General features: G+C 57.8%; 4 protein-coding genes across 4 annotated transcripts; 3 read left to right on the top strand and 1 right to left on the bottom strand.

The window, feature by feature from the left end:
- Positions 1–121: 121 nt before the first annotated feature.
- On the top strand, positions 122–3,631 carry SLS55_000521 (uncharacterized protein; the record flags this gene model as incomplete). The annotated part of the gene is made up of 3 exons (XM_066772032.1): positions 122–1,496; positions 1,736–1,987; positions 2,082–3,631. 3 exons carry the CDS (start codon positions 122–124, stop codon positions 3,629–3,631), a joined length of 3,177 nt encoding a protein of 1,058 aa, XP_066637311.1.
- A 2,090-nt stretch (positions 3,632–5,721) lies between these two features.
- SLS55_000522 (uncharacterized protein) lies at positions 5,722–8,803 on the top strand (the record flags this gene model as incomplete). Its single annotated transcript, XM_066772033.1, has 3 exons — positions 5,722–5,802; positions 5,918–7,770; positions 7,822–8,803. The coding sequence occupies 3 exons, from the start codon at positions 5,722–5,724 to the stop codon at positions 8,801–8,803; spliced, it is 2,916 nt and encodes a 971-aa protein (XP_066637312.1).
- A 2,350-nt stretch (positions 8,804–11,153) lies between these two features.
- On the bottom strand, positions 11,154–12,677 carry SLS55_000523 (uncharacterized protein; the record flags this gene model as incomplete). The annotated part of the gene is made up of 5 exons (XM_066772034.1): positions 11,154–11,737; positions 11,792–11,856; positions 11,924–12,312; positions 12,367–12,471; positions 12,528–12,677. 5 exons carry the CDS (start codon positions 12,675–12,677, stop codon positions 11,154–11,156), a joined length of 1,293 nt encoding a protein of 430 aa, XP_066637313.1.
- Positions 12,678–17,829: 5,152 nt separating this feature from the next.
- On the top strand, positions 17,830–22,588 carry SLS55_000524 (uncharacterized protein; the record flags this gene model as incomplete). Its single annotated transcript, XM_066772035.1, has 5 exons — positions 17,830–18,228; positions 18,288–18,950; positions 19,004–19,218; positions 20,254–20,362; positions 20,420–22,588. 5 exons carry the CDS (start codon positions 17,830–17,832, stop codon positions 22,586–22,588), a joined length of 3,555 nt encoding a protein of 1,184 aa, XP_066637314.1.
- Between the last annotated feature and the right edge of the window lie 16 nt (positions 22,589–22,604).

A 22,604-nucleotide genomic window follows, 5' to 3' on the forward strand; every position in this document is an offset into this window, starting at 1 on the left:
CCTGCAAACAGCGCCCGCAGCCCGACCGCGCCCGCCGAGCCTCCGCACCCCGTGCAGCGTGTGCCAGCCCCAGAGCCAGCGCATCGCTGAACCCTGATCGCCGAGCCGGCGCAGCAGCACGATGTCTTCGGCCGCGGTGCAGCAGACCGGTCCCACCATTTCCAGCCGCGGGCAGTACCAGCAGCCGCCTCACGGCCGCGACCAGTACTACCAGCAGCCTGCCCCGGCGCAGAGCTCGCCGAGGAACAAGTCCGCGCGCCCGGGTGGGAATGGCGAGCCCTCCACACCGCAACAATCGCAACATTACTCGCCGTCCGCCTCCAACACCTCCGACATGACAACCCCGCGCGCGCAGCCCGCGTCGTCGTCCACCCAGCCGTCGCCGGTCATCGCTTCGTCCCCGTACAATGCTCACCAAGGCCCTGTGCCGCCGCCTCGCACTTCGTCGACCCATCGCACCTCCGCCCAGCCCGTACAAGACCCGTACTACAGTCAAAGATCTACAGATGAACGCCCGCCGTCGTCCCGCACCGCCTCGCAGAATATGAGGGAAGATCCTGCCAGCGCCGCTGCAAACGCCGCCCAGCGCCGACGCCAGCCGTCCCGCGAGCAGCAACCCTACCAGAACAGCCCCTCGTCGTCGTCTCGGACAAAGCAGACGCCGACCCACAGCCGCTCTGCCACCGCCGTTGGCACCCCGCCGATGGGATCCAGCCTGCCCCGGGAAGAGAGCACGGTCATTAACCGCCTGGTCGTCGCGGATCCCCAAGAGGACATTGCCCGCGAGCAAGCCCGTATGGCGGACACGCGGTCCGGCCCAACTGGCGCCGACATTACGCCAATCACCGGGCTGGGCCTTGTGGGAAACGATGGTGTTGACGATGGCGGCCGGGGTGCTGGAAAGAGCCGGCAGGACCACTCCAGAGAAAAGCGGAGGGAAACCAAATTTGGCGAGTACATCCTTGGCCAGACCTTGGGTGAGGGAGAGTTCGGCAAGGTGAAGATGGGTTGGAAGAAGGACGGCGGAGTCCAGGTTGCTATCAAGCTCATCCGGAGAGAAGTCCTGGGCTCCAACCCCAGCCGCCTCCCCAAGATCTACCGCGAGATCTCCATCCTGCGTGGACTCCAGCACCCTAACATCGTTCGCCTACACGAGATGGTCGAGACAGAACGACACATCGGCATTATCCTGGAGTATGCGTCCGGCGGTGAGCTCTTCGACTACATCCTGAACCACAGGTATCTCAAAGACAATTCGGCGCGCCGCCTGTTTGCCCAGCTGGTTTCTGGCGTAGGCTACCTGCACAAGAAAGGTATCGTGCACCGTGACTTGAAGCTTGAGAACCTTCTTCTCGACCGGAACAAGAACATCATCATTACTGATTTCGGTTTCGCCAACACGTTCGATCCCATCGATGAGCTTGGGGACGAGATCGAGTATAACCTTGGAAACAAGGAGTTCGTGAAGAAGGCGGGGCTGGAGATTGTCGGCGACAGTGGACATCGCCGGGGAGATCTGATGCAGACGAGCTGCGGAAGTCCGTGTTACGCTGCACCAGAGTTGGTCGTGAGCGACTCGTTATATACCGGCAGAAAAGTTGACGTCTGGAGTTGTGGCGTCATTCTGGTAAGTGGGAGGGGAACTTCCAGGCAGCCATTAATGGTCAAGCGCTAACACATACCGAATCACAGTACGCTATGCTGGCCGGATACCTTCCATTTGACGATGATCCAGCCAACCCCGAAGGTGACAACATCAACCTTCTTTACAAGTATATCGTCTCCACACCCCTCACCTTCCCCGAATACGTCACTCCGCACGCCCGCGACCTTCTGAAACGCATCCTCGTCCCTGATCCACGTAAACGAGCCGACCTGTTCGAGGTTGCCCGGCATAGTTGGTTGAGCGAATATGCGCATGTTGTTGGATTCATCACCAGCAGCACTACAACGTCGAGTGACATTGCCAACACAACCGTTCCGCCAGGTAAGATCTTTGCACGCATGCTCGGGACTCCGCCCATGTTCTCGATGCCTCGACACACGAGGCATCGTCCGAGACATGCTAACCTTCGTAACAGAGGATCCGTACGAAGTTCCCCAGCTGGCTCGCAGTGCGTCGGTTCGCGAAGCCAGCAAGCAACATACGTCTGTTGCTGCCGTTGGTGGTCTGACCCAAAAGCACGGCCACATCGACCAAACCGAGTCACCGGACAAGCAGGGCAGGCGGGACGCGAAGCGCAGAACGGTGCAGGTCGAATACGTTGCACCTCATACACAGACCCAAAGGGGCGGAGAGACGGTTACCGCGGGTCCCACGGTGCCCCTGTCCCAAGGTGGCGCCCAGCGCTCTCGCTCTAGAGACCATGGTCCAGTGGAGGTGCCATCTTCCGATGGGTACGCGTCGTCAACTACCAGGCAACGTCGCCCCTCGGCAGGGTCTGCACAACAGGTGCCAGTCGCCGCGCGTCAGACTCGCGAAGGACCCCGCGTTGTTTCCGACTCGCCGTTTGGAAATGCCCCCGTCACTTCTTCGGCAAGACCATCCACTGGTGGCACCTTGGGTGGATCATCGAGGCTTCCCTCGCGCGGAAACTCTTACGGCCAGCCTGTTGCGGCTACAGTCGCCGCTACTAATGCCCAAGGCCGTTTCTCGCAGCCAAAGGGCAAGCAGTACGTCATTTCCGCGCCGATGCCGCAGGACCAAGATCCCACCATGGGACAGCCATCGACCCAGAGGATGCCGTCTGGTGGCTACCAGCCGCACCCAGAAGCACAGCACACGCAGCGTAGTAGCCACAAGCGGTCTAACACCGTGGGAGGCATTGGGGAGAAGATCTTCAGGACATCGCTGTTCGGCGGAAGCTCAAAGCCTCAGAAATCCTACCCCCCTGTTAGCATGAACAACTCGATGAACAGCGCAGACAGTGCTGCCAACAGGAAGTCCACCGAGTCCTCTCGTCGTCCTTCTCTAAGCTTCAGCCGCAAGACCAGTGAGGGCGGTCGCCCAGGGGACAGGTCCTCGCGCAGGTTCTCCTTGCTACCCGCCTCATTCTCGATGAAGAGCTTCACTGGTGGAAACAAGGAGTCGATGGGGTCGCGTCAACGGGCACCCTCCCGGCCACAAATGGCGTTCGGACGCGGTGAAAGCCCTGCGCCTAGCCAAAGCACTGGCAACACGATCCCTGTCGCCTACGACGATCTTGACCGCCGTCGCACTGGCGAGACCACTGATGTACGCCAGAAGCGTAGGAGTCAAATGTCTGGACGCGGGCCGACGTCAGCACCGGCGGACCAGACGCAATTCCAACCCCAGCCGGCGTATCAGTACGAAGACAATGGCATCCGGCAATACCCGTCGAATTCGGAGCAGGGCAACTACTACCATGGCAACGAATCGGACCTTTCGTCGTCTCAAGGACCGCAATCGCTGCCATACCGTTCGCAGAACGCGGCGTACGACAGTGCGGAGGCCGTGTCAGAACCACGCGAAGGCCGGGCTCGCGTGCTCCAGAAGAACCGTCGGTTTGCAGATGCGTACGAAGACAACCAGAAGCACGCTGGTAGCTCGGGCGCGGCGCGCAGGGTCATGGATCTCTTCCGTCGCCGCGGCAAGGCCAGAGGTGGTTGAGCAGCGCAAGAAAACAAGAGTGTTGGAGCGCTCTACCATTCAGAAACCATAGACATGGAGGCTTTCGCGCTTTGGGCCTTCTCGTTGCGTGCTTGAGGGCACCGGTTTGGACAGGCAAGTGCCAAGCCAAATCAAAGCTGCGTCAGCCAAGGGAAGAGAGCGGCATTGGTACCGGTGGCTGGCTGCGTATGTTCCACGGGCAGTTTTGCGTATTCAGGGAGGTTGGGATCGTGCACATGGCGGGGGTAAACAGTTTTCCGTTGCTTCTCTTTTGATTTCATGTCACAACACGACTTTTTCATTTTCTTTTTTTCCTATTTCCAGCACTGTCATGGCTTTCTCACAGAGTTGTATTCCCTGGTTGCTTGCTTGCATCCGGAGGCGTTCAAGGGGTTTGCGAGCCTGGCATCTGCGTGCTCCGGCTGTCCATGTTCTTTAGTACCCCCTTTCAGTTGGAGCTTTTCGACACCGACACACACACCGACGTCCTAAGTTTCGTGTTCAATAATATCCCATTCGGCATGTCTCGTAGCCTTTGCCGTAAGTTCAAAACCATTTCCTTTCTCGTTCGGATCAAGAGACGCGCACGCGTGAGGGCCGGATCAGACAACAGGATCTTCTGAATCTCTTTTTAATATCTGGCGGTGGTCGGCGGGCTGGTGGGAACTTGGGGCCGACGGAGTTCATGGGGGGGCGTGGGCAAAGTGGAAAAGAAAAAACACAAAAGGAGAGACGGCCACCGCGCGGTGGTTCTCTTGGGTCGGCTTGACTTCCGCACCGCCGCTTCCATCTGCACCTGTATTCTTCTCTTCACTGTCGTCAGATTTCACTGCTCCACATTTTAAATTCCGCAGACAGGAAGAGGCGGGGCATAAGAGGTAACTAGTGTGGGAGGGAAGGGTGGAGAATTGGAAATAGCTAGGTTAATTACGAGTGGGCTCTCTTTTGTGGGATCAATGTCGTGGTTGTCTGGTGTTAGCTCATGTGAGGACGAGTCGGTCAACCCGCGGGCCGACAACAGGCCAATCAGAAGCGCCAGCGCCGGTCTCGGCTGGATCGATTAGCATGCGAGGGTTGCATTTCCCCAGCTCTACTTACGCCGCCTGCCGTGCGCCTCAACCGGTGACACGACGACTGCGGAGACCATTTCGCGGCGCCATGGTTCACCAGGCCTGGTCGGTCTTCTTGCACTTTGCTTCGAGGCCGTCTCGGATATCCCTTGTATGTACCCTGCTCAGCGCGCCTGGCACGTGCCGAGTCGAGACGTCCAGCAGCCAGAGTCGCGGCGGTGGTCGCGCTAGAAGGAAGAGGGAATTTTCGGCGGGAGCGAGGTTAGCTTAGGGGCGCTTGGCCTGATCGGTGGCGTGGTGAGGCGCGGAGCTTGAGCGGGCTGCAGCCTGCAGGCTCTGCTTGCGGGCAACCCGACCCCGCATCCAAGGATCCAAGCTGCACCCACTCTACAGCAGAAGACGCCGCATCGCCACTGCCTCCGTGGGTTCCTACTGAGCGTGGCTGCCACCCCTCTCTCATTTGACCAAAGTCGGCCGCCGACGCTGTCACCATCCTCCTGGAAGCCAAGCTCGTCGTTGCCACGCCGGCCGCCATGTCGATCCACGATTTGGCGTTGTGGGCCCTGTGGTGTTGGGAAGAAGCTTTTTCTCCACTGCGGCTGGTGAGTGTCGTGCCATTGCCTGTCCGTCCCTGTCACTTGTCGTCGCTTCCCAGTGGAGCCTCACCCAGGTCGCCTCCCAATTCGGGTAGTGCTTACCTTACTCTACCTGATCCGTCCCTCGCGTATTCAGCTCCATCCTGTGCCTTGGTCCGCCATCGTCATCGCCGCGGGGTTTGTCGAAGCGGGGAGCACCCACTACCACCCAACAGCGTGGCCTGGCCCCTGCCCCCTGTGCTACATCACCCTACCCTACTACTTGGCGTTGAGCTCAATTTCCGCCGCCACTGTGTATATATTAGCCTCGTCGAGCCCCGTCTTTATTCTGATCCTGCACGCTCTCATTTCCCCTCTTCCATCGAGAGGCTTCCTCTATTCTTCACTTCACAATGGCACCCTTGCCGCTACCCGGCCGTCAAGCATGGCTATACTCGGTGCTGACCGCTGCGAGCCTGGCTCAGGCACAATCGAGCTTCAGCTCTTCTGCCGGAGGAGACGGACTGTCCGCCTCCGCCACTCCCACTTCAACCGAGACCGTGGCCACGGCAACCATTTCCAGCACCACCGTCACATACAGTCCGAAGTTCACTGTCCCGGAAAGCGCTGATGTGGGCCAGCCCCTCATCGCCAACATCGTTGATCCCGAGGCCGTCGATGCCCAGAGCGTATGCCCTGGGTACAAGGCGTCCGACGTCAAGCGCGGTGCCAATGGCTTTTCAGCAACCCTCAACTTGGGTGGAAAGGCCTGCAATGTCTACGGTACCGATGTCGACACGCTGAATCTCACCGTTCAATACCAAAATGCGGATCGTCTTTCCATCAACATCAGCCCTGCCAACATCGATGCCATGAATTCCTCGTGGTACATACTTCCCGAGGAGCTGGTCCCGCGCCCAGCTGTTGAGTTTGATGCCAATTCAACTGCGAAGGACAATGACTTCGAGGTTGCTTGGACCAATGATCCCACCTTCTCCTTCAACGTTACCCGGCGCTCGACTGGCGATGTCGTCTTCAACACCGAAGGAAGTGTGCTCGTTTACGAGGACCAGTTCATCGAATTTGTCACCTCAATGCCCAAGGAATACAACATTTACGGTCTCGGAGAACATATCCATGGTCTGCGGCTCGGCACAAACTTCACGGCCACCATCTACAATGCTGATGTAGGCGATACCATCGACGAGAACCTCTATGGGACCCATCCGTTCTACTTAGACACACGCTACTTTGAGGTTGACCCGGTTACTGGAAATCTGACCTACATGGCCAATAGCAGTGCAGCAACCTCCAACTCGTCCTACGTCTCCTATTCCCACGGTGTGTTCTTGCGGAATGCCCACGGCCAAGAGATCCTGATGAGGCCGGAGAACGTGACCTGGCGTACTCTTGGTGGCAGTATCGACCTCTTCTTCTTCGATGGCCCAACCCAGCCGGAAGTCACAAAGCAGTACCAGTACGGCGCCATCGGTCTTCCGGCGATGCAGCAATACTACACGCTCGGATACCACCAGTGCCGCTGGGGCTACGCCAATTGGTCTCAATTTGAGGAGGTCGTCAACAACTTCATCAAGTTTGAAATCCCGCTTGAGAACATCTGGCTGGACATCGACTACATGAAGGAATATAGAGACTTCACTACTGATCCGAACACCTTCCCGCTCGAGGAAGGCGTCGAAGTCTTGAAACGCTTGCATGACGGTGGGAGGCACTTCATCCCCATTGTGGACAGCGCAGTGTACATCCCGAACCCGGACAACAAGACTGACGCATACGACCCGTACACTCGCGGCAACGAGTCTGGCGTTTTCCTCAAAAACCCCGACGGTAGCGAGTACATTGGTGCTGTATGGCCCGGCTACACCGTCTTCCCCGATTGGCTGGTCAACACCAGCGTCCCCTGGTGGTCCGACGAGCTGGTCAGGTGGCACAAAGAAGTTGCTTTCGATGGAATCTGGATCGATATGTCCGAAGTCTCGTCCTTCTGCGTCGGCTCTTGCGGTTCCGGTAATCTCTCGCTTAACCCGGTTCACCCGCCGTTTGCTCTTCCCGGGGAGCCTGGAAACATCGACTATGGCTATCCCGAAGGGTTTGAAATCACAAATGCAACGGAGGCTGCTTCTGCCTCCGCTGCTTCTTCCAGTCAGGCTGCGGCCACGGCTTCGACTGCTTCCAGTTCTGCTTCGACCAGCTACCTGCGGACCACTCCTACACCTGGCGTAAGGAACATCAATTATCCTCCATACGTGATCGACAACGCACAGGGCGACTTGGCTGTCCATGCCGTCTCGCCTAATGCTACGCACTTCAATGGCGTTCAGGAGTACGACGTACACAATTTATTCGGATATGGAATTTTGAACGCGACGTACCACGGCCTCCTCGATGTGTTCCCGGGGAAGAGGCCCTTTATCATTGGTCGCTCGACCTTTGCTGGATCCGGGAAGTGGGCTGGACACTGGGGTGGTGACAAGTAAGCAATGTGAAGTGTCTCAGCTGAGCAATTACTAACCTTAAGCCTCAGCTACTCCAAGTGGGCGTACATGTATTTCAGCATACCGCAAGCCTTGTCGTTCGGCCTCTTTGGAATCCCCATGTTCGGCGTCGACACGTGCGGCTTCGCTAACAATGCCGGCGAGGAATTGTGCAACCGCTGGATGCAGCTGTCCGCTTTCTTCCCCTTCTACAGGAACCACAACACGCTGGCCGCCAAGCCACAAGAGCCCTATGTTTGGTCCTCCGTCATCGATGCCTCCAAGAAAGCCATGGCGATCCGATACGCCCTCCTTCCCTATATGTACACCCTCTTCCACGCCGCCCACACCACCGGCTCGACCGTCATGCGTGCCCTCGCCTGGGAGTTCCCCAACGACCCCTCCCTCGCGAACCTCGATAACCAGTTCCTCCTGGGGCCTTCAATTCTCGTCACTCCAGTCCTCTCCCCCAATGTCACCACCGTCCGCGGCGTTTTCCCCGGCATCGCGCGCGGCGAGAAATGGTATGATTGGTACACCCAAAAGGTGATCGACGCGAAGCCTGGCGAGAATAAGACGCTCGATGCCCCACTGGGACACATTAATGTCTTCGTCCGCGGAGGTAGTGTGTTGCCGATGCAGGAGCCACGACTCACCACGCGCGAGGCGAGAAAGACACCGTGGGCGCTGCTCGTCGCGCTCGGCGCGAACGGCACGGCTAGCGGTTCATTGTATGTCGACGACGGTGAAAGCGTGAGGCCGAATGCCACGCGCAACGTGGACTTTGTCGTACCGGCAGGCGGGAACAAGTTGGTTGTTAGTGGGAAGGGGGCGTATAGGGATGGAAATACGCTGGCAAATGTGACGGTGTTGGGTGTTGGTAGTGAGCCGAAGGCTGTCATGGTCAATGAGAAGAGTGTCGCAGAGGGGAAGAGGAGTTGGGATGGGGCGAATGGGGTGTTGAAGGTGACGGGACTAGAGGAGGTGGTCGCCGGGGGTGCATGGGACAACGATTGGACGTTGAGTTGGTGAGGGAAGGAAGCGAGTGGGAGAGGTGAAGAGAGGAAGAAAAAGTGGGAGGAGGAATGGTCATGACGTTATGATTGAGATTGAACTCGAGGTGTGAGTCGCTAAGATCCCTATGTAATGCATTCGTTTCTTCGTTGAGATAATCACCTGGTTGGCCTGTCGACCAAGAAAGTGAGACATTACCTTATGGTTGTCATGTGCCGCACAGGTCTGCCCCGATCAACTGCGCCGTCCGAAGTAGGCTTAGCGCGCATAGGCGGCGCCCATAAAACTGCGGCCCATCTTCCTCGCTCCTCTCTTCTTCTTCCTTTCTCTTCATTACTCACTGATCTAACACTGGACCTGGCTTCAATCAAGCGCGCTTGGCTCTGGCTCTGCCCATTAGCCTCCCGCATGCCCCCGAGGCCGGTCCCAGAATCATTGCTCTGCGTTCGCCTTATGGCAAACCGGGCAGCTCATGCTCACAAAGACCCCGGGCTCTTACGCACTCACTCGGCGGACAGAAAGCAGCGAGATATTAGCTTAATTTAAGAAAGTGTTTTTTTTTTCCGAACCGAACCTTTTGTCTCGATGTTTGTGTTTTAACTCTTTGTCTTTTGTTTGCTTCACCTGCTTAACCCGCCGACACCATCATCCACTTCACCTCGAGCCACGCGTCACGCGCTGCAGTCCCAGTAAACCGCCCCGCCACGGCTCAGCCGTCCGCCCGTCCGCCCGTCATGATCACGACCAAGCAGAAGATATCACGAGAAGACTGGCGCGAGGCTGAAGGAAGTAAGCTGGGTCGCGCTCTCGCTCGTCTTGCACCGAGGGCTTCACCCAGCTTCTCCTGGCCGGGTGAGTAGCAGCGCGCACCTGTAGGTACACACAAACACACACATATCGCCACCCGCGCCGCGCACCGCTGATCTGTCGCATTGGCTGCCGTTGTCTGTAGTCGCTCGAGCAAGGCACCCGTCCGCCCAGGCAAAGCAGCCCACTTCAACATCGCCGGCAGCAGCGCCGGCCGCGTCGTCAAACTTGCTCGTCGCCCGCATCTTGTCCTGTCTTCCCACGCGCCTCGTCCTCGGATGCCATCCTACTACAGCCATTCGCCGCTCGCTCCCACTCGTAAAGTTCCACGACATGCCCGCCGTTACGTCCGCCTCACCTCGCGGAGCCATACGATACAAGGCCGAGTGGCGCATGGTTTCCAAACGTTTCGGTCTCTCGTTAGATAACAACAACTAGGGCATTGCGTTCGCGATTGACCGTGCGAGATGTGATCCTGTAGGACGCGGATCTGGAGGCGGCGTGCAGTGACGCATGCCTGCATGCTGTGTACCGCCGCAGCCAGCCTCGAGCCGAAAGGGAGCCGAACAGACCAACAATGAGGCATTATCTAGGCATGAGGATTGCGACATGTATGTTCCAAGGATAAGGAAATCGCCAATATGTAAGTGAGAGGCGTGGGGCGATGCCGGAAAGCTGACATCGTGGAGGAACGCTCGCGCCTTATACTGCGGCTCCAAGACTGGACGTGACATTGCGCCATGGTCCTTGTGCCTCGGCGCACCTGTTAGACTGACAGGCTCATCAGGGCGTAGAACAGAAGAGCGAAGGCAACCGATAGCAGGCTGTCGCGAGCGGAGCCCTGGATCCGCTGCTGGTTCTCGAGCCGACAAATGGTTGCAGGGTTGTGATGAAGCTATCACCGATCGACGGCCTCTCCGATCGTGCCTCCTGCGTTCTCGCAAACCGCCACAAAGATCGACATGGCGTGGCAACGGCTTGCAAGCACTCGACAAACGTTCAGAACGCCGCCACAGTTTCCATGGGGAACTTATAGTCATATACAGGAAGGCATTTTCTTTCTATACGCTCATTGGGTTGGTTGTCAGGGAGCGTGGGGATAGCGTGGGCGACAAGTGAAGTTTCTGCTGGAATCAAGCACGATTGTGGTATCCTTGGAAGCATCCACAGGGAAACAGAGATCTGTGCAATTGAGCTGGCTTGCATTGTATGAGCACATTGTTTCATCTGATTCCTCGTCTCATGCATATATTACAATGCCACTGCGACATCGTGTCCAGTCAGAAAATAGCGTACAGAGAAGTTAGAAAGTGAAGACTTTGAGACAACAAGAAATAATAAATAATAATAGTGTGAGGTATACCGCCGAGTGCTAATTTTCCCAGCACTTCAAAGGTATCAGAAGACCCACCCTTCTCCAAACAACGCCATTGCTCGTGGTGAAAACAACAAGCACACAAGATGCAAGCCATATGCACTCCCCGATCGCCCACCGCCGCTTCCGAAAAACGTATCAAAGGAAGGAAAACAGCTCACACCCCGCCAGAGTGGGGGGTAGCCGTTACACATAATCCCCGGGATCTCTCCTCTCCCTCACCACCGCATTCAGCTTTTTCTGGCTGTCGCTGTCGTCCGTGTCGCTACTTTTCCTTTGTGGTTGGCCGCTTCTCCGCCACCAGCTCTTCCTCTTTCCGCCCGACCCATCCTCTGCGATGGTGCCCAGCGCCCTCTCCTCCACCACCCTCGTGACCTCCGTCTCCCGCACGATGCCGCCCTTGATCCCCTCCGCCGAGCCGGGCGGGCTCGGGCTGCCGTCGTCCGCGCTCGTCTTGGTGATCTTGGTGACGAGCTCGAACTCGTCGCCGTTCTCCGTGCGCAGCAGGCTCCAGGGCCCGCCTTGCGAGTTGCTGCGCCCGCGCGACTTGTTGTCGCTGGGCCAGACGGTTTGGTTCTTGTGGCTGGCGCTGGCGCCGGGCGTCTTCATGTGCCCCGACGGGTTCGGCGTGCCGCCCGCGCCGGTCGCGCCGTAGGATCCGAACTTGGACGTGAGCAGGCGGAAGAGTGGGCGCAGGGTGGCGAGCGAGCCGGCGGTGATGGCGAGGCCTTGTTCCGTGTCGGACCAGATGGCGATGTCGACGGTGGCGACTGGTGGGTGGTTAGTGTTTGAGGTGGGAAATGGGCCGAAACGCGTGTGCTTACAGAGGAAATCTGGGTCCTTGAAGTCCTGAACGTAGGCCATGCGGACGATGACGGCGGATGAAGCACTGGAGCAGATATGTTAGTCGTCTGGAGAATCCCATTGAGGTGGGAGGATGCAGTTTGTGGACTTACATGCACGCCATACTCAAGATAGGAACGAGAGCAACCTTGATACTCTTCCTCATGTTGAGGTTCCAGATCAGGAAGATGGGCAGAATACCAAAAGTGAAGTCGCAAATGGCCGAAATGGTGCCGTAGAGGTAGGTCAAGGCCATGATGACCTCGACGGGGATACAGGTGCCCGGGGCGCCGACGGTTTGGGTCCAGAAGTAGGAGACCGGGTTACATTGGAAGAGGGTGACGAAGAAGAAGACGGCACCGGTCAGGACGGTTAGAGACATGACACCCCAGATGATCCAGACGTGGATGCGGTGGACAGTCAGGCGGAGCAGGAAGTAGCCGATGCTGATTTTGGCGGAAATCATGGTAAGACAGTATGCGATGTAGCAGAGCCACCAGTACTGGATGACTGAGTCAGTAGGGTTCGGGAGAACAGGCGGATGGTAGGGCCTTACCCGCATAGCTTTCTCCGAGTCATGAGGATCCAGTTCGGCCATGTGGCGACCCGTTCCGTAGTGGATGCCGCCTATCACACATGTTGCAAACATGATGTGCGTGAGCTGGTGAGGTTCGTCAGTGTCAGTGTCTTGGGCGCTTTTCTGCTGTTCAGACATACGGTTGCAGCCAACATGAACCAATCGTCGATGCCCCATGCCTTGACCATGCCCAGTCGTACATAGCATCGGAGTACGGTGGAGATGAAGGCCATGACGACCATGACGACGGTCACGGCAAACAGCTCCGGGCCGCGGTTTTCGCCAGCCATGGTTGCGGATGGGTGCGGAAAGGAAAGGAATGGCAGAGGTGAAAGAGGCGGTTGTGTCACAACCCAGCAATGTGGTTCATGGGAGGAGCGGCGGGTCACTCAGATCAAGAGGCGGTCGTGAGTGCAAGGCGAAAGGATCGGGAAGCAGGCAGTCAGGGACGGACGGCGATAAAGTACAGATTGGACACTCCGAGTGGCTTGAAAGATCCGCAGGAGTACCCTGCCGGACGGGAACGCGTGGGCGGGCCGGGGAGCTGCGCAGATTGTCCAGTCTGAGCTTGTTCTTCGCGGTGGCTCCAGCGGGCTGAGGAGCACAGCACCCAGAGCAGCCAGAGGGGGAGGCGAGCAAGTGCCGAAGGCGGTAATGCAGGACGCAGAGGCCCGACGAGTTTTCTGGGCTAGCTGTGTCCGGAGCCATGACCGACGCACCCAGGGCCCCGGGCGAGCAACCCTGCACTGATCTTTTGCCGGATTGGTGGCGACGGACGGGTATGTGCGGGAGTTAGTCTGGAATCTCTGCTGCTTGGGCCCTGCCATGCTAGGGGCCGCGTATTCGCGGAAGGCAGAGGGGGCGCAGTGTGGAGAGACAAGTTGGTCGGCAAGGCAGGATCGTCGGGGTGACAGTTGTTGGCAGCCGCGCTGCAGGGGAGCTCGACCGGCGCGGTGGCTACTTAGGCGCGAGCTAACCATGGTGAGACGGTGTCCTTTGAGGCTGCACCTTCGGCCGATCGCTTGAGCACTGTATTTCCGACCCTCGGAGCCACGCCCAGCTGCCCAATATGACCGCTAGCACCGCGCGCTGCGTGAGTGGCAACGTCGCTCTGCAGCGCGCAGTCCGCACACCGTAGTGCGTGGACCCTGGACGCGCACAGCCGGCGGCCTGAAGCTCGCCGGCCAGGAACATGACCTGCCACACGTGGTGGACAATAAGCTTAACCCTCTCGTCGGTTCTGCAGCGCTCAGTCGCTGCCAATCAGCACGCCGCCCAGCCGGGCGCCCGCAGGAGGGCGTCAGCAACTGCCGAGCGGACGAGTCGTCGGGCGAGGGCCTCTTGCGTGCGCGGCGCTGCGTCACGCGTCGAGGCGTGGGATTGCGACGATCACTGCCCGCACCGCGGCACTGCAGGATCTCGCTAGCTCGCCAAAGAACGATCGTGGGTCGAGAAACGTTCGCTTCCTCAAATGACAGCCGGGCTTTAGCGCAAGGGCGCGGGAGCGGATTAGGCGGCGCATGGCGGAGGCTAGAGACGACGAAACGGCCTGCGATTTGAGGCAGGTGGGGAGCAGGCCGGCGAGCATGCATGTTTTGGGCAGGACAGGGTTCAGGGCTGCAACGCTCATGTCGCCTGCAGCAGTGCCTGTCTGTGCGCTCACGTGGCGCGAAGACGAAGCGGAGCTATGAGCGGAGCTATGACCGGTGCTGCTGCTCGCCGGCCAGGCTCCCGTGGCCCCCATCTCCTCACAAGCTTTCGCTCCCGTCGTCTGCGCCGTCGTCGCCCAACACCACTACTCATGTCACCACCTGGGGTAGCGTCTGTGGATCGATCAGTGGGTCTTGCTTGCTTTTCTGCTACACCAGCATCCTTCGCCGCTTCCGCGCCTCTATCGACCACCGCCGCCAGGAACAAGATCGGCACTTCTCATTGAATCTTCGTGTTTCTCGTGGGTCCGCTGCTCGTCTGCCTTGGCGACTTTGCCCCATGGCTAACTTGCATTGTTGTGGTTTCGAGAAGCTTTTTTCAAATCCCAGAGTCCTCGAGTCAGCATTCGTGCACAGGGGCACCGGGATCGGGGAGGCGATGCCGCACGCACGCTTGCCAAGACGCTGCTCTGCCCATCAGTCATGTTGTCAGCTCTGATCATGATTTTACACTCTACCTCAACTACCCCACATTTGCCGCTTCGCCCAACTCCGCTTCCACGTCTGCCCACGGATCGAAGCAAGAGTCTACCATGTGTAGCGCTGCATGTAGTGGCCTTGCAATAGTGGCGTGGTTCTGGTTCTGCCACGGAAGAGCTAAGCTTTCCCGCGCCATTTGTACGAAGCGGCGCCTGCGCCCAAACTGGCAAACGAACGAGGCCAGCCTCCCGCTTTAGGTGAAGTCAGGAGTAGCCAGAAGCCTAAACCATCGAAGAGCTAGCTTCCTTGTCAACTGTAATCCTTCTTGGTTCTTATTGCCGCCCATACAACAGGAAATAATGTCAATAGACTCAGGGCTTATCTTTTAGGCTGCATTATTGCGGGGGACCGTCAGAAACTGCCGGTCCCATCACTACACCCCTGATTCTTCGTCTCTTCTCCCTCTGTGTTCTTGATGGCTGCTATACATGGCTATGGTCCACTGCACGGCAGCACCTGTACCGTGTACGACTACTGCAAAGTCACCCTCTGGCCTGAGGCACTTCATCCGAATAAGGTTAGGATTGACTTGGACTTGAGTCAACAAAACGCGCAAAGCACATGCAAAGCAAATGTCCACCGCAAGGCAACCGCAAACCGCAAGCTCCTTCACGTACAACATGTCGAGTAACTCACTTCTCCTTCACTTCTCACTTCCATGAGGATGCCTGTATTGTTTCATGACCAGCTCTGCTTGAAGGATGAGGATTGTTATCATCTCCATTGCTGCTCAACAGCACTTCTCGTATATGCTGACCGCCAGCACCGCCACTTGGTGTCCACCTTCAGCACCTTCCAATTCCCATCATGACCTCCTTTCCCCCACATACCTGACCGCTCTGCTGCACGAGGTGCATGCTAAGCATACCAGAGGAATAAGATGAGCACTTGGATGGGATGTACTGCGAATTGCCAATAGAAGAATATCTGACATCCTTCAGAACCCTACTTCACTCCCTCCTTTCAGCCCAGTGAATCCGCGGCACGGTACGCGCGCGTGCGTGCGTCTCAATACCGCCACGCGTTCGCGCCAATAGCCACATCGCATACGTCAAATGACTGCGCGTCATCGTCGCCGCCCGCAGGCGCCACTGCTCCGCTCCTTCCCCTGCCGCGAGACCCCCGGCGCACGGGTGCCTTGGTGTGATGTCACTTCACAGCCTGTATAAAAGGAAGCGTTGAGGTGAACGTCTCTCGAACCGCAAAGCACCCCTTCCCTGTGATGAAGAGAGCTCGGCAACGCCACTATTTCCCCCAATGCCGGGTACTCGACTCTCAAGATGTATGGTGGTGCGCGTGGGTTGTCGCCGTCGCAGCATACTTCAGGACATCCTTCCCGGTTTGGAGGCGTCCCGGTATGAAGCCGAGCTCCTCTGCAGGTTTAGATAATGAGATGCAGCCATTCGTGTGGATGATGCAACGTAGTATGATACAATGATGGAGACGGTTCAAATTGAAGAACAGTAGGGAACAACCCGGCAGCTCTCAATTGGAATGAGCCACACAGAGTGAGCTGGCTGTTTCGACTCGTAGAAACCGATGATAGGTGACTCCCGGTTCAATATAAGCTGAGAAATGCGTACGGCTTGCAATGCCGGTTCGTTTCTGTAGGACGTACTTTTTAGAGAAGAGGACAGCAAGCATGCCGCGCGGCATATGGTCTTCCTACAGAAGCAACAGCAAAACTGTCTGACGCCTTCAACGAAGGCTATTGGCTGTTTTTTATCTCTACGAAGAAGGCACCTGACAGCGGGCTGACCGAACACGTCTAAGCCAACGGGGATACTCGGATTGTAAAATGTTGACACCGCGCTCCCTGGTGGTCAACAACGTTCTATATCTGGCAATTATAGCGCCGCTTATATATGAATACTTCAAAGTGTCCTCGATTCGGGCCGGAGTTTCGTTTTCGTCGTCAAAATAAAGTTGTGACGAGTGTTGTGAAGGAATCCATCACGACCCTACTCGGATCCGTGCACGTCAGGCAGACCACGCCACAGGGGATGTGGGGCCCTTTCTACTCTGCTGCCTCTAGATACAGGCTGCTTCAAACGGATTGCAGCATTTCATCTACTCGTCTTCCCTCGAACTTCTTTGCGGGAGTGCAAAACCGGCATCATGCCGCCTTTTGATCAGATTGAATCAATGGTTCAGTACCTTCGGCCAAATGGAAGCTCGAGAAGGAAGTATATAAGCGGCCCGAAACCTGACGCAGGCGAGAATTACGAAAATGGAAGAGGGACGGCCATATTAAATCAGGATTCAACACTATGATTTTCGGTAGCCAGCTCAATGGCGTTCCGTATCTTTTGCTCACATGGTCAGAATGTTCAGCAATGAAAACTATAGGCCACGAAATGGCGTTGTTTCTCTCTTAGTTCTTATTTGTTCGCAAAGCTCCGCAAGAGGACTACGACAAGACTGAAACGTTTCATGTGGAAGTGCGCATCGTGAATGACGCAGGCTTGTTGAAGCGCGGGGAAAATGACGTGAAGTCCAAGGTCTGAGCTCAAGGTGGAGGCGGAAATGGTGAACAAGCGGAGAAGTAACACCTAAATTGGCAAACGCGAAGGAGACATGGCCGGGGTTAGTAATCAGGTGGATCTCAACGGCGGAAATAGTGAACATTAGTGATCTGCGGAAAGCGGGGCTGATCGGAGGCTGCTTGCTGGAACGCGGGAGTTGTTTGTGAACGGCTGATTGGGCTTCGGTACGACATCATTCGCAGGGCACGTTTGGGAGAGACGCTGGCCAGGCAGAGGTCCAGACTCGCAGTTCGAGGTACGGTTGGATGCGGATGGAGAAGGCGGAAGAACGATACGCTAACCGAGAATGCGATGGATATGACGTCAGTGAGCCCCTCGCGGCAGGAGAAATGGCGGCGCGGCTCCCGTCGCTGTCAACTGCTGCTGTCATTGTTTGCGCAGTGGAGCCAATTATCAAGATCACATATGCTCCGCGGCCGGGTAAGAGCCGTCTACCATCGAATTGGCTGAATGCGATATTTTCGTTGCATCCCATCGGCTTCCCGTTCGCGCGGTTCATGACGTTGCTGCTCTTTCGCTGCCAGCGCCGCCCTGACCCTGCCGTTATGTCATTCTGATGACGGCTGCATATGGAGCTGCCCCTCCACATAACGTGGTTTTGTACAAAGGAACCCCTCTGCCTTTGAAGTCTTTTAGATCTGCATTCTCCGCCTTACATTATTCACCTCCAACAACGCCGACAACTCCTTCGGTAAATCTGCAGCAAAATGGCCATGTCCCAGGCAGCATGGAAGGTCGAGCAGGCAATCGGCCACGACAACAATGCCACTACCGCTCAGGATGTCACCAATCCCGCCGACAACAGTGAATGGGCCGACTCGAGCGATAAGATGAAGGCGCTGGCGTGGATGGGAAAGAACACGGTCGAGGTTGTCGAGGTACCAAAGCCCAAGGTTCTCGAACCCCGCGATGTCATCCTCAAGGTGACCGGCAGCACAGTCTGCGGCAGCGACCTGCATCTGCTCCATGGCACTATTGTCGAGCTCAAGAAGGGCGACATCCTGGGTCACGAGTTCTGCGGTATCGTCGACGAGATGGGTGCGGGGGTCAAGGGATTGACCAAGGGCCAGAGGGTTGTTGCCTCATTCCAGATTGCTTGCGGTGATGTGAGTTGTTTTCCAATACTCCACTTTGACCTCCTCAATCCTGACCACAGCGCTTGTAGTGCTACTTCTGCAAGAACAAGCTTTCCTCGCAGTGCGAGAAGACAAATTCCAACACCCTCGAGAATGCCATGTACGGCGGCCGGACCGCCGGCATGTTCGGCTACAGCCACTTCACCGGCGGCTTCGCTGGCGGGCAGGCCGAGTATGTTCGCGTTCCGTACGGCGACGTCAACCTCCTGAAGCTTCCCGACGATGTCCCGGATGAGAAGGGCCTGTACTTGTCGGACGTTCTCGCCACATCCTGGAACTGCGTCGTTGACACGGCCGTCTACGAGGGTGATGTAGTTGCCATCTGGGGCGCTGGTCCGATCGGGCAGATGTGCGTTGAATTCTCGTTTATCCAGGGAGCAAAGCGCGTCATTGTCATCGATGCCAACTGGCGCCTCGATTTCCTGAAGCAGAAGTACCCCAAGGTGGAGACTCTCGATTACTCGAAACTGGGCAAAGGAGAGAGCGTGACCAGTAAACTGAAGGAGATGGTCGATGGTCGTGGTCCTGATGTTGCGCTCGAGTGCGTTGCCGGCGAGTACGCGAAGGGATGGGCACACTACTTCGAAATGATGCTCGGGATGGAGACGGACACAAGCGAGATTGTCAACGAGATGATCACCAGCGTCAGGAACTTTGGCCGCTGCGGCATCACCGGCGTCTACGTCGGCTTCGTAAGTCTCCGAGTTCCAGTATTTGAGCGATTGACACTAACGATGGTTGATAGACGAACCACTTCAATATTGGAGCCTTGATGGAGCGCGGTATCCGGCTGATCGGCAACGGTCAAGCGCCTGTTCACCTCTACTGGGAGAAGTTGCTTCAGATGATCCAAGAGGACAAAATCCACCCCTTGGACATGGTATCGCACCGAGTGGATGTTGCAGACCTGGCCAAGGTGTACAAGAAGTTCGAGGCGAAAGAGGACGGGATGCAGAAGGTGTTTGTACAGACCAGGTTCTCGGCGCCGCCGTGCGCTGGAAGCCCGGCGTTGACGAGATACTGAACGTTAACGTGAATTTGGACCTCCTAATGATGAACGAGTTTGCGCGGATAGTTTGTATTAGTAATACCCATTGACATTTAAGTCAAATGCTGGAGGCAACGGCACGTGTGAGAGAGTTTTTGAGGTGGGAGGTTACAGATGTTAAATGGGTTGCGACAAATGCACCTTGATGGTAGGTGAAACGATGCTGGGAAAATCCTGGCAGGGCCACCACTTCATCCCCGCGTTACACAGGTTGATCGGCTTCCAGAAGCACATGACTGCAGAATAGCGGTTGGAAACGCAAGAATCATTGCATCGAACCGTGCAAGGGTATCCGATCGTGGATCGCATCGGAACTCCAGGAGGATGTGGTGGAGATAGTGAACACAAGCACAAGCTTTGGGGCTGAGCAGTGCCCCGGCCCGCCGTCGATCTTTGGGTGGAGCAGGCGTATGTACCAGTGACGTAGGAGCCGCGCGCCAACACCGCCATTCCAGCAAATAGCGATCCTCTCTCATTCTACACTTGCAGCGCAGACACCTAGACCTCACTTCGGCCGTTCTTCAACCTCCACGCCCCGTTCGGCGCCCACCGAAGCCAACGCTAGTCTCCCGCTCGCATCTCCGTCATGGCGCATGTCGGCCGACCGCTGCGAAGCCGCCCTCTTCCGCCACCCGCGTGCGACGCTTTTCATTGTTCGAAGCCAGCACATCCTCCCCTGTCTGCCACTCTTGCTGTTTCACGCATAGCCAAATTGGGCAACTGCCCACTTCCCTTTCCCTGATCCTGCTTCCTGCCTTTTGGGCCCGTCAACTTGACGCTCCCGTTACCCGCTCCGCCCCACCACCCCGTCCACCCTACGGAAACGCAAGCATGTCTCCAAAAAGAAGAAGCTCGACCATCTCCGTCCCCGGTCGCATCTCTGGCCGGCCGCGCCATGGCGACGACCACCACCATCGTGGCAGCGGCGCTGGAGCGCTTCCCTCCAGCGGCAAGGTTCCCAATGCGAAGAAGCCTAAGGCGCGGCCGCCCAACACGTTGCGCGAGAAGATTGGCTTCCTGCACAGCTCTCTCCCCAAATATACAGGGCCATACAGCGTAAGAGAATTAGTGTAAGCCCTGGCCAAGTCAACACTCACTAATTCTCCTCCCTAGGTCGGCACCATGGACATGGAACTGCCGGCAAAACGCCCCTCCAACTTCTCACATATCAAGCGCAAAGGACAGCACCTCCTCCGCCTTGAGACCGTCCTCTTCACTCTATACTACCCGACCACGCCGACTTCGACACGGGGAAACCCCCCGGACGGTCGCAAGAAATGGTCACGACCGACATGGCTGACACGCCCTAGGCGCCAAGTCGCCCGTGGCTACGGTCGCTTTGCCGGCATAGGTGAGAGCACTGCCGTCTCTTGGTTCGGCGCCACGACCATGTTCACCAAGCTGCCCGCCTGGCGCAACGCGCCGCTGGCCACGCATTGGCCGCCCTTTGCCGACAATGCGAGCTCGCGGCAGCAGGGGCAAGAAGAGGGCCCGCTACCACCGCCGTTTGTGGTGGAGGATGCGCGAGCTGCGTCGCTGGTAGGCCATGATGGCGACGAAAATGGCCGAATCAACGAGGAAGATGACGACGAGGGCGCTTGGGATGAGGAATGGGACGAGGGGGCGTGGGAGCGGCGGAAAATGCCCAAGTTCCCGCTGCTGGTCTTCAGCCACGGCCTGGGCGGCAACCGCACCGCTTACTCAAGCGTGTGCGGCGAATTCGCCAGCTACGGCTTCGTGGTGTGTGCCCTGGAGCATAGAGATGGGAGCGGGCCGCGGACGTACGTCAACCACCCACACAAGGAGCCGTGCATCAAGGCCACAGCGCCAGCGACCGCAAACGCGCTTTTCGACGAGCAGCGGCGACGCTCGTGTGGAGGACAAAAGGAGCAGAAAGAGCATGATGACGATGATGGCTCTGCGTCGCCAGAGAGCCCCGGCTTAGACCGCGTCATGTCTTTCCGCCAGGAAGCCTGCGAGTGCATCGTCGACCACACGCGCAAGCAGTGCGCTGAGGGCTACGACCGCATCGATTACATCTTCCCAAAGAACAACCCGATCGACACGTCACCACATGCGGAGAAGGGCGTCGACCGCGAGCTGCGGGCGGCGCAGATCGCGCTCCGCCTCGCCGAGATAGAAGAGGCATACGGCGTGCTGCGCGAGATCCAGCGCGGCGCCGGTGACCGCGTCGCGGCGGCAAACCTGCGTACTAAGGGGTACATCGGCGCCAGCTCGCGTGGCTTGGAGGGTGTGGATTGGGCGAGCTGGAAAGAGAGGTTTCACTTGAGGGATGTGACGATGGTGGGACATTCGTTTGGCGCGGCGACAACGGTGGAGACGCTGAGAGAGCAGCAGAGGGAGAGGTTCGATTGGGTCGGGCAGGGTATCATGTACGACATCTGGGGAGCCGCTGTGCTACCCGCGTCCGGTGACGACGGTGTGGGACGATGCGGTGCTGGTGCCGGCACCAGCGGCAGCGATGAAGACGTCGAGCGGGAGAAAGACAAGCAGCAGCAGCAACACGAACAACAGCGTTCCGAGTCCAGCAACACCGAGTCATGGAACACCACTTCCTCCAGCATAAACACCAGCAGCACAACTCTAACCACGCCGCCCTCCACCGACAACGGCAATGCCGTCTCCTGTCCCCTCCTCGGCATCAACTCCGAAGCCTTCATGTATTGGCCCAGCAACTTCAGCACCGCGGCGTCCCTCACGACCTCCGCCTTATCCGCACCGCATCCCTGCCCGGCTTGGCTGCTCACCCTCCGCGGCACCGTCCACGTCTCGCAATCGGACTTCTCGCTGCTCTACCCGGGCACGTGCTCTCTTCTCCTCAAGCAGACGGCCAACCCGCGCCGCGCCATGGACCTCAACATCGACGCCAGCCTCGAGTTCCTGCTGGGCGTGCTGCCCGCCGCGCACACGAACGGCCTCATTCGGCGCATGCTCGGCGCGAAGAAGACAACGACGGAGGGCGATGGCGGGGTGAGGGTCTTGGAGGCGCCCGTTGAGGACGAGGTGCCGGATGTGCGGAGGCCGGACGAGAAGTGGATTGGCGGCAGGCTGAAGGTGCCGCATGAGTTTAGGAGCAGGGTGTTGCCGAAGTTGGTGAGGAAGGTGAAGAGGCAGAAGGGGAGGATGAGGGAGGGTGAAGGTGAAGGTGAAGCGGAGGAGGAGAAAGGGGCGTGGAGTGAGGTGTGGATGCACGTGAAGTGCCCGGGGGAGGTGCTGGAGGAATGGAAGGAGGAGAGAGCGAAGGTGGGGAGGCCAGTGTGAGGGGGTGGTTTTATGG

The sequence above is a fragment of the Diplodia seriata genome (genome assembly GCF_021436955.1).
Source record: "Diplodia seriata strain FDS-637 chromosome Unknown scaffold_1, whole genome shotgun sequence".
NCBI classification, from domain to species: domain Eukaryota; kingdom Fungi; phylum Ascomycota; class Dothideomycetes; order Botryosphaeriales; family Botryosphaeriaceae; genus Diplodia; species Diplodia seriata.